General features: G+C 39.1%; 1 protein-coding gene across 2 annotated transcripts; it reads left to right on the top strand.

The window, feature by feature from the left end:
* Positions 1 to 68: 68 nt before the first annotated feature.
* MITD1 (microtubule interacting and trafficking domain containing 1) lies at positions 69 to 10604 on the top strand. Of its 2 annotated transcripts, none has more exons than XM_082672465.1 (7): positions 69 to 273; positions 6321 to 6422; positions 8045 to 8181; positions 8265 to 8351; positions 9403 to 9518; positions 10271 to 10331; positions 10433 to 10604. In XM_082672465.1, exons 1-7 carry the CDS (start codon positions 123 to 125, stop codon positions 10526 to 10528), a joined length of 750 nt encoding a protein of 249 aa, XP_082528591.1. In that variant the 5' UTR covers positions 69 to 122; the 3' UTR covers positions 10529 to 10604. The 2 variants fall into 2 exon arrangements, with proteins under 2 accessions (XP_082528591.1, XP_082528592.1); XM_082672466.1 differs by lacking the exon at positions 69 to 273 and adding an exon at positions 2796 to 2843.
* The last annotated feature ends 239 nt before the right edge of the window (positions 10605 to 10843 follow it).

Raw genomic sequence — 10843 nt, 5'->3', positions numbered from 1 at the left:
CCTCCCACTCAGGCATCATAAAAAGAGAGCGCAGGCGCATTGGAGTCACGTGACCGCTCCAGGCAGCGCTGCAGACCCTACAGCCTAGGGGCAGGTTGGGGCGGAAGGGAGTTGCTGGCATTATGGCGGGGTCTCTCCAGGGCCAGGACTCTGGAAGCACAGCTGCAGTCACAGTGATAAAGCGGGCGTTGGAACTAGAGTCCGAGTCCCGGTACCCGCAGGCTCTGGTGTGTTACCAGGAGGGAATTGATATGCTCCTGCAGGTTCTGAAAGGTGAGCAGTGAGCCGGGGAGGGAGGACTAGAGGAAAAGGAGCTGCAATCTGCTGTGTCTGGGCGGGAGTGAAAGATTAAAACGCTTACTGTGCACAGCGAGAAAGCCTTAAAATACAGAACGTAGGGTAGTCTACAGGACAGGTGGACTGATTTCTTTGATATCTTTAGTAGATTAATGTTGTCAATAAAAGAGGGATTACTATCCTAGAATTTTAAGAGACATAACCAAATGTAATAGATAAGCCTTGAAAGGACTTGGGTTTGAATGAACTGTAAAAGACGTTTTGGGATCAAGTTGGAAAGGTTGAATATGGATTGGGTAGCATTAAAATTAACTTTGTTAGGCAGTATGGTATTTTTCGAAATCTGTTCTTAATTTTAGAGATGAAGCCTGAAGAAGTGTTTGGAGAAGAATTGTCATGATGTCTGAATTTGATTTTACTTTAAAAGAAAGTTGAAGCAAATATGGCAAAATGCTAACAATTTTTAAATCTAGGTGGTGGGTAATAAGGGTGTTCGTTACACCCTTTTCCTTACTTTTCTCATTAAACATTTTAATTAAAATTTTTTTTTTTTTTTTTTTTTTTGGCCGTGACCCGCAGCATGTGGGATCTTAGTTCCCGGACCAGGGATCTAACCCGCGCTCCTGTATTGGAAGCGCGGGGTCTTAACTACTGGACCGCCAGGGAAGTCCCTTCATTAAAAGTTTAAAAATATATATATATTTTTAAATTAGAAATGGGTATACTGACATTCGGTGTGAGAAATGTATAGGATTGTGAGAGGAGACAGTTAAGACTTTCTGTTACATGGTTATTCAATGTTGAGAGGTACACAGATAACCCTTAACACCCAGTACAATCCCTGGTAGGTAGTAAACACCTAGTAATTATGTATTAAATTGACTTAAGACCAGCCCCTGCTCCCCAGCCCCTGGGGCTCTTAGTCTGGCCTCAGATCTCCTCTCTGTGCTTTTTAGCCTGAGTGTTTCTGATTTGTTTCAGAAGCTTTGAGATAGTAGAGGCTGCTTTTCAATGTTCAGCACTTTTCTCAGAATGGTAAAACTCTACCTTGGGCAGGGACCATATGATGATGATGATGACGGTGATGATGGTGATGATAATGAGAGTAACATCATTTGTAAGTGCTGAGTGCCAGGCAGTGTGCAGAGCACGTTAAAAGCATGATCTCAATTCATTCTTACAATTGCCTTATGAAGTAGGTGATGTTATCCTCATTTTACAGCATAAAAAATAAAGTTTGCTTTCCAGTTCTGCCACAATTGGTAGAGTCACAGCTGAAACCCAAGGCTTTAAAGACTCTACTATACTGACTCTCAGAAAGAGAGATGGTGTACATTGTTCGACTCTGAAGCAGCAGCATCACAGCAGTTCTGCTCCTCTGTGCTCCACTGATCCTGTGGGGCTTAGAGAGACAGTGATGTGATCTTGCAGGTTAAGATGTAAATGCAAATAACTCTAATACAGGGAAGAAGTGCCAGGAGCCATAATGACAAGTGCAGCGAGGATTTAAACAGTTAACAGTCATTGGGGGATGGAAAGGTGTGGGTGGCTTTTGATAGGGGTTTTGGAGGGATGAGTAGAATTTCAGAAATTCAGCTGAAAGTTTTCCAATTCTGTCTGTACTGTTTTACCAAACAAGTGGCATAGGTCTGTAGAGAAAGAGTGAGAAGTAAAGATTAAAGGTAGACTGGGGCTTGGAGCACACTGCAGATGGCCTTGGCTGCCAGGAGATTTTAACTCATTCCATTGACAAGGAGAAACGATTTAAAGTTTTTACAAAGGAGTGACGTAATTAAAGTTGCATTTCAGGGCTCGGCTCTCTGAGGAATATGCTTTTCTCCCAAATATTTGCATGACCTACTCCCGCTCCTCTTCCAGGTCTTTACACAAATATCACCTTATTTGTGAGGACATTCTCTGACCCCCAGTGTAAAATTACAACCCCCATCCCAGGACTCCCTTATCCTTCTTCCTTGCTTTATTTTATTTAATAGCACTTACCACAATCTAACATACATGTTTTACCAATTTATTTATTTATTTTAAAGCCATTCATCTGTCAGTGAACACTTAGATTGCTTCTACCTTTTGACTATTGCGAATTTCCCATTGCTTATTTATTTATTTGGCTGCGTTGGGTCTTTGCTACTGCGCATGGGCTTTCTCTAGTTGCGACGAGCAGGGGCTACTCTTTGTTACAGTGCGCGGGCTTCTCATTGCGGTGGCTTCTCTTGTTGTGGAGCACGGCCTCTAGGCACGTGGGCTTCAGTAGTTGTGGCACGCAGGCTCAGTAGTTGTGCCTCACGGGCTCTAGAGCGCAGGCTCGGTAGTTGTGGCGCATGGGCTTAGTTGCTCTGTGGCATGTGGGATCTTCCCGGGCCAGGGATTGAACCCATGTCCCCCTGCATGGCAGGCCCCCCTGCATCCCATGTGCCACCAGGGAAGTCCTACCAATTTATTTTTATTGTTGTCTTTCCTCTCATTTGAATGATAGGGGAGGACTTAACTGCTACGTCTCCAGTGCTTAGAACAATGCCTGGCATGTGGTAAGTTCTCAGTAAATATTTCTTGAATAAATGAGTGAATATGGCAAGAGCGTAGGAGAGACATTAACCTGAAGATACTGAAGTCAGGCAGACCAACTAAGGAGCTCCTGCAGAAGTCAAGATGAGAGGTGATAAGGGCCTGAATGAACCAGGGGGGCAACACCAGTATTAGGAAAGGGAGGGGACAGTCTGGACATTGAATTACCGGCACTGGCACGTGATCAGATGTTGGAATGGGAATTGAAGATGGCTGTATGATTTCAAGCCTGGAAAACCAAGGCATGTTTGAAGAATGGGTCTATAGTATCAAACTCTGATCAAGGATGATGATTAAGAAAGGAGTACTATATTTGTAGAGGACAGGGAAAATAGAGTATATTTATAGGCAGGAGCAAAGTAACAGTAGAGCTTAAGAAAAGAGATGTTAGATAAAATGTTCTAAAGGAAGCTGAGAGGGAGGTATATGGAAAAAATTATGTAGATGATAATCATATTGACATTTATTGAGTATTTCCTACATGCAGGTCTCTTTCATAATTAATCATCTCCACAACTCTCTAAGGTACTGTTACTCTTTCTGTGCTACAGATGAGGTTGCAGAGAGGTTGAATAACTGGCCAAGGTCACATAGGCAAAAGTGACAAAGCAAGTTTTGAACTAGAACAGCCTGACTCCAGATGCTTTGCTGTTAACCACTTTTCATACTGCCTCTTTGTAAAGAGTCCGTAAAATGCTGAATCCTGACGAAAAGTTCAAAGTTTTTGAGTTTAGAGGAACATATATCAACGTAGTGGAAGAGTATGAGTTCTCATATCACCTTAGGACAAAAAACAGGATTCTCCACAAGAGATTTATGGATGATATATGGGTATATTAGGATTTTCTTATGCTACTGTAGTATAGGCATGAGAAAGTGGGGATCTAAATGATATTAATTTTGGCAGTAGAAGAACTTGAAAGGGAAGGATTTCAGTAATTATATGGATATCAACAAAGGGTGGGAAACAACTTAAATGCCCCTGGGTAGGAGAGTGGTTGCATAAACCATGGTACAGCCAAACAATGGAGTACTATACTGCTGTAAAGAGGGTTGAGCAGAATCTTTGTGAAGTGATATGGAGTGATTCCCAGGATATATTGTTTAGTGAAAAGGACGAAGAGTAGCTATAGTATGGTAACCTGCATGTAAAAACAAAGATATAAGAAGATTTTCATGTGTCTCCTCATTTGTTGAAAAGAAACACAGGAAGGATAAAACCAGAAACTAATGAAATTAATTACTTAATATGCGGTGGGTGGGAAAGAGGTGGGAAGAAAGGAGAAATGGGAGTAGGGTAGCAGGATGAGGAGGGAGTGAATAACTTCTCTAAGTTATTCAGTTGTTATACATAAGGGAGAGTGAAAGAAATAGGTAACCTAAGCATCTTTGGAAAATAGTATTTTGGCTGTATTCTGTAAAGTTAAAGACAAAGTGAACAGTATACAAACATTGTATTATTTTAATTGGTAAATTATTTTCTCACAATGGTATGGGTTAGGAATTCTCAAACTATTTTATGTCTATACTAGGCTTGAACAAGCCAGTAAATATATTGTGGATAATAAAAGAAGTTACAGGTAAGGAAAGGAGGAAGGCTAGAATGAACCCTATGGGATCAAAGTAATCAGCATGAATTCATGGTTTTTAATATAGATACAGATGGACAGACATAGAAATAGAGTTGTATGTGTGTGTTAGTAAACCTCCACGTACTTTCTACCTGCATTGACGGAAAGGGTCTAGAGGTAGTGTTAAGACTCCCTGAGTAGCAGTGAGCACAGTTAGTACCCAAAATATGATTTCTTGATACCATTCTCCAATAAAAGGAACCAGGTCTCCTTGGAGAAATGGTTGATTCCAGGGCTGGGGCAAGGAAAATAAAACATTTTGCACCAAAAGGTAAGGAAGTGCTCAAAAAATGATGGGTTATGTCAAAAGGACAAAGGAGCCAACATGATGGAACTCTTAAAGCCAACACTGATAAAATTTGAGCAAGAAAAGATTGACAGTATTGGATTACAACCCATAGAATAAAAGATATATCCATGAGTCCATATTGATATAAATCAATAGTTGAATAAGTAAGTAGATGGGAGAGCAGAGACAGCTCTTCCTTACAGTGGAATTCCAATTAATAAATTAAAGAGGAATGATGGGAATAGAAAATCACCATTTGGCAAACACTGCAGTAATAATCATTGCAGGCAAAGACCATCAATGGATGCTAAAATTAGCGGATGAAGAGTGGAGAGAGACAGGATATCTTCCCACGAGATAGCGATTCCATACAAAAGAGAAAATAGTGATTTTTGCAGTGGAGAAATCTGTGAACTCCACCTTAACCAAGTGACCAAAGTCAGCGTCACCAGGAATAAGACACATCAACATCGTGTACCCACTGAGAAGGGCGCAACACTTCTGTGATTTTCTTGCTAAAAAAATGCATAACCTCAGTCTGTCTAATCATGAGAAAACACGACAGCCCCAAATGAGAGACATTCTACAAAATAACTGACCATGTACTCTTCCTAAATGTCAAGGTCATAAAAGGCAGAGACACACTAAAGGAACTGTTACAGATTGTAGGAGGCTAAAGAGACATAACAACCACATGGTATGTGGGATCCTGGACCAGAAAACGAACTTTCCCACTAACTTTCTTTAGGTTTGTAGATGAGCTAATAGTGTCGTGTCAATGTTAAGTTACTTACTCTGATAATTGTACCATGGTTGTGTGATATGTTAATACTAGGGGCATCTGGGTTAAGGGATTCTGTGCCATTTTTGTAGCTTTTCCATAAATATATAGTTAATTCAAAATAAAATGTTTTAAAACTCAGGGTTTAGAAATAAAATTATAATGGAAAATAAAAGCAGTATTAAAAGGGAGGAAGGAAGGAAGGAGCCAGGAATTGATTTGGTGACTGATTGGGGGTGGGGCTTGGAGTAAGACTTTATTGATAATGTATATTCAAAAATACCTTCCATTTTTGGGGTGGCTGGGAAAATGATTCAGCATAAACCATAAAGGGGAAGTCTGGAACAGACGCTGGTTTTGTGGAAGAAAGATAGATATGGTTTGCTCTCTTTTGATTATGCTTAGATTTCAAACTTATGGGTAATTAGGACAAAATAGTGCTCAGACTCAGCGACATCTAATAAGCCACCTTTGTTTCCTCACCAGAGTTGAAGTCTCAGCAGTGAGACATGGTGTCTGAGTCCCCACTCCTAAATAAAGCTGCTTCAAGTGCTTAGTGAAAAAAATGAAGGCCCTGCATGATCAAGCTAAATTTGGGCCTATTATTTGTGCATTTTAGGACCAAGACAGACCATGCCAAAGAACAGGAAAGCCGTGGAAAACTTGGGAAATACTGCTTGTACCAAATAGGAAGCCTGTTTTGAAACTTGAAAGTGTATTTTTTATTTTTAATTTGTAGGCACCAAAGATGTAACAAAGAAATGTAATCTCAGAAAAAGAATTTCTGACTACATGGATAGAGCAGAAAACATAAAGAAATACTTGGATCAAGAAAAAGAAGGTAAAGAGGCTGTTTTGGAGAGTATGTGTATGTGCTCTTGTGATAAAGCCCATTTCACCCAGTGTTTCTGGCTATGCCCTTTGGAGCTTGCAGGTCTACTCTGCATTTCCATTCGTCTGTACACAAGCTGTTCTTAGCCTTTTTCTTCCCTGGTGGGGGGAAGGTGGGGCTCAGATACCCTCCTGAGAATCTGAGGACAGCTCGACGTACTGCAGAACTTTGCATGCCATTTTAAGGAGTTCATAGATCCCCATGAAGCTTACGTGTAGACTCCAGTTTAAATACTACTACAGAGGAATATTGAATATAAATCCTGTATTTTATTTGTATTTCCCTTTATAAAATGACCGAAATATTAAAGTAGCTCAAGAAACTCCTGGGACTTCTTTGAGATTTTCGTTGTGAGTCAAAACATTTCAGGAGTTAGGTATTCCTAAGGATTAGAGGTGCAGGAGGTATGGTTCCCTATTTATAACTGGTTCTCTACTCATGAGGATCCAGTTTACAAACATATAGAAACAAATGGCCATTGCCACCTGAAGTGCACGGCTGCTGCTTTCTACAGTCAGTGGAACTACTGCCCTCAAAAAACCCAGTGCCCCCGGCCCTCAGCTGCTCTTTACTCCAGCCCTCTCCCCACCTCTTCCTGGTATTCTGTACTAGCGCACACCCTGACTACCCCCCCATTGAGGACCTCTGTTGAGTGGGAATAAAATTGTTTCCTTCACCCTAAATTGAAATCAACAATGCAATTTCCCTGTAAAACTTGGATGAAATATAGGACCATCAGCATTGTGGTTTGAATACTGTGGGTTAAATTAACCTGTGTGGCTAGCTTGGCTTGAAAACCGATGCACGGTTGGTAACGTTCTATCTTTGGAAATATTAGGAACAGAATCCAAACTACTGGTTTTCAAACAAGGTTTTAAAAGTGCAACCACCATATAAATTAGGAACTACCATTAAGGGTCATATTTTTTAAAAAAACGTAAAGGTCTTCGATAACTTATTCAATAATTAGCCATTTTGGATAAACACAAACAATGGAACTACCCTGCTGACGCTGTGGCATTCTAGGCTTTGGCTTGGGTTATTAAGAAGTACTATAAATTTCTGCTTAACACAGTCTCTACAAGTTCTAAGAAAGACTCCTAGACTCCATATTATTTTGCATTTATATATTTAATACTTCAGCTATTCAGCTGCAAGACATAAAAAGACTTAAATCTGAAGAGAAGGACCAGATGGCCACTGACTCATAGCTTGTGGTTCTACTCATGGTGGCAGGAATATTAGATATCTTTATACATATGGTTCCCTCTTGAATAAACTGCCTGGTCTATAGGATTTAGTTCAAGAACCTGTTCCAAGAAATCTCTGGACTTTGCCACTTGCGCGGCCTCCATGAAGGCAAAAAATCCCACATGGAATTTACCTTTGCGGGTGTAGCATCTTGCAATGTGCCTGGCATAGAGTAGGCATTCAAAAATGTTTGCTGACTGCACAAGTTAAAAAAAAATTAACTTGTATCTGATGCTGATTTATTACTGGATGCAAATATAGTATGTATAAAAAGAAAGGAAGTAGTCCCTGGTTTTATTATGGAAGCTTGTGTTTTGTAGCTGGAAAATATCACAAGCAAATTAAAATAGAAGAGAACGCAACAGGTTTCAGTTATGAGTCACTTTTTCAAGAATACCTGAATGAAACAGTTACGGAAGTTTGGATAGAAGATCCATACATTAGACACACTCATCAGGTAGGTGAAATGTACTCCCGTACGATGAAACGTTATTGTTTTAAATATACGAGTTAGTAATAACGCCTCCTAATGTCTTTCAGCTGTATAACTTCCTTCGATTTTGTGAGATGCTGGTTAAGAGACCATGTAAGATAAAAACTATTCATCTCCTCACCTCTCTGGATGAAGTAGGTATCTGAAGGCATTTACTGTCTCTTAACGTCATGAACTTTACTCAGTGTAAACGGTGTAGTTCGAGGCAAACCTGGACGTCATGCTTTAGCTAGAGCTGTTTCACTGGGAATGAACTTATTCTCTAACAACCGGCATAAAACACCTTGGGAAAAATGCTGTTGATTTCAGTATGTCATATCTTGTATTTGGCCACTTTGCTAAACTCTCTTGTTCAAGTAGTTTCTCAGTTTCTTGGATATTCTATGAGGCAATCACACTGTCTGCATTATTGACAATTTCTGTCATCTTGATTTTGATTTAAATAGGAATGCTTCTAAAGAATTCATATTTCTAGGATTAATTTGAGAAGAAGGAAGCCCCATCTGAATAACGAAACAGCACCATTAAAATACATTTTATTTATTCTTTAATTGAATATAGGTTTATTCACTTTCACTTCCTTTTACAGAAAAACTAAAGATATCTGGGTTTATTAGTAAACGAGTCCTGTGCCATGCTGAGAAATTTACTATGAAAAAACATGCATCTCTAGAAATTATAAAAAATATTTACAGGGCGCTTCCCTGGTGGCGCAGTGGTTGAGAGTCCGCCTGCCTATGCAGGGGACACGGGTTCGTGCCCCGGTCCGGGAAGATCCCACATGCCGCGCAGCGGCTGGGCCCGTGAGCCATGGCCGCTGAGCCTGCGCGTCCGGAGCCTGTGCTCCACAACGGGAGAGGCCACAACAGTGAGAGGCCCGCGTACCGCAAAAAAAAAAATATTTACAGATTTGCCAAGCCACAGAATGCTAAGGTAATAAAATACATTTTAGCAGATAGGACAGAGTTGTGTTATGTTCACGTTAGAGAAAAAAACAATTATTTTGATAAAAACAGTTGCTCTTAAACTACTTCATCTTCTTCGGTTGCTTGTTTGCAATAATGGACAATGAAACTAGTATAGAATCCTTTCATTTTAATTCACCTATGATACACATTGCATAGTTTAGGAATAATTTAAAATATTAATAACTGAGGCAAAAAGTTGTATTTTTCCTATTAACAGGGCAGTGGGAAAGAACAGCAAAGTAGTGGCCTGGAAGAAATAAGAGAGTCACTCAGGAATCATGGAGTGCAGTTGGAATTAGAATACTCTTCTGTGATACACGACCGGGAAATTAGGTTAGTTTATGGTAATATTTTAATTTTTATGCAGTTGAAAAATACTTATTTTTATTTCTCATAATAAGTTATATATAATTACAAATAATATTCAATTTAAATATTAAAGATTTAAATAAAGCTCAGTTTTCATATCTTTTCACTTTTGAAGAAAAAAAAAAATCTGGCTTATTTTGTCCTGTATGTGAGTTTCCTATTTCCTAATGGAATAAAATTTACATGTTCTGTGTCATGTGAGAAGAGGAAGTACTTTTCTGTCATTCAGCTATACACAGTGTTATGGCATTGGGATAATTTCCTTTTCTAGTGATACTAATATTTATTTAATGTGGTTTTACTTCTCATGGTCTTTTAAATATTCTAGTAGACATGACAGGACGTTGTGTCATGCCTGCCAGGGCTCCCCCTGCTTATGTCCCCCACCTCAAGGCAGGGAAACCCCTGAAACATCACCACAGTCTGCCTGAGTACACTTGGAAGCCACTTCTTAGTAGAACTGGGAAGCTTTATCAGTAAGGTGAAATTCAGGAGGAAGGTTTAATTGAATTGTTAAACTCTTTATCAGCTAATGGATGTTTTGTTTCACTGTAGACACAGCTCATAGGTAAACCCAGGTTTGGTTCAACTCTTGCCACTGGAGGAAGTGATTTTATTTGTTAGGGGGAAATTTAGCTGACACTTAATACATTATAGCTTTGGTCATTGTCTGACTTAAATGTCTGGAATGTAATATTATATACTAATTTCAATAGGTTCAACAATGGATGGATGATTAAGATCGGAAGGGGACTTGATTATTTTAAGAAACCACAGGTAGGATATAGTCTTATGAGTGACTGTGTAGCACTCTTTTTATTTTAATAAAATGGCTTTGGTCCTTTTTGTTAAAAAAATTTCTTTTCTTCTCTTCTTAGAGTCGTTTTTCTCTTGGATATTGTGATTTTGATTTAAGACCATGTCATGAAACAACAGTGGACATTTTTCATAATAAGCACACACAAAAAATATGATGGGTAGTAGCTTAATTTACACTATATGTTTCTATTTTAAATGAATATTGGATTTTTCTTTTTTTTTTTTACTTTGGACAGATCATTCCTATAACGTAAGAGTTTAACAATAAACTTTTACATTTCTACTAATTTATGGATTCATTGTTCAGTTGTGTGACCAATCCTAAGTATTTTTATAAATACATTGCTCAGTAGAGTTATAGTGTTTCAAGTCATATGGTTAATTTAAACATTTTACCAGATTTTCTCTATTTGACTGTTGGAGAGTGAATCAACACGTAATGAGCACCTATTAAGAAGATGAATTGGATG

The sequence above is a fragment of the Grampus griseus genome (assembly GCF_964374135.1).
Source record: "Grampus griseus genome assembly, chromosome: 15".
NCBI lineage: Eukaryota > Metazoa > Chordata > Mammalia > Artiodactyla > Delphinidae > Grampus > Grampus griseus.
Note: the sequence above shows the minus strand (reverse complement) of the source record. Positions and strands in the feature narration are given on the sequence as shown.

Excerpts from the sequence above, each read along its gene's own strand:
- MITD1 (XM_082672465.1), top strand. The coding sequence starts at position 123 with ATGGCGGGGTCTCTCCAGGGCCAGGACTCTGGAAGCACAGCTGCAGTC. Across the intron at positions 274-6,320 it reads GCTCCTGCAGGTTCTGAAAG|GCACCAAAGATGTAACAAAG; the intron begins GTGAGCAGTGAG and ends TTTAATTTGTAG. Across the intron at positions 9,519-10,270 it reads ATACACGACCGGGAAATTAG|GTTCAACAATGGATGGATGA; the intron begins GTTAGTTTATGG and ends TAATTTCAATAG.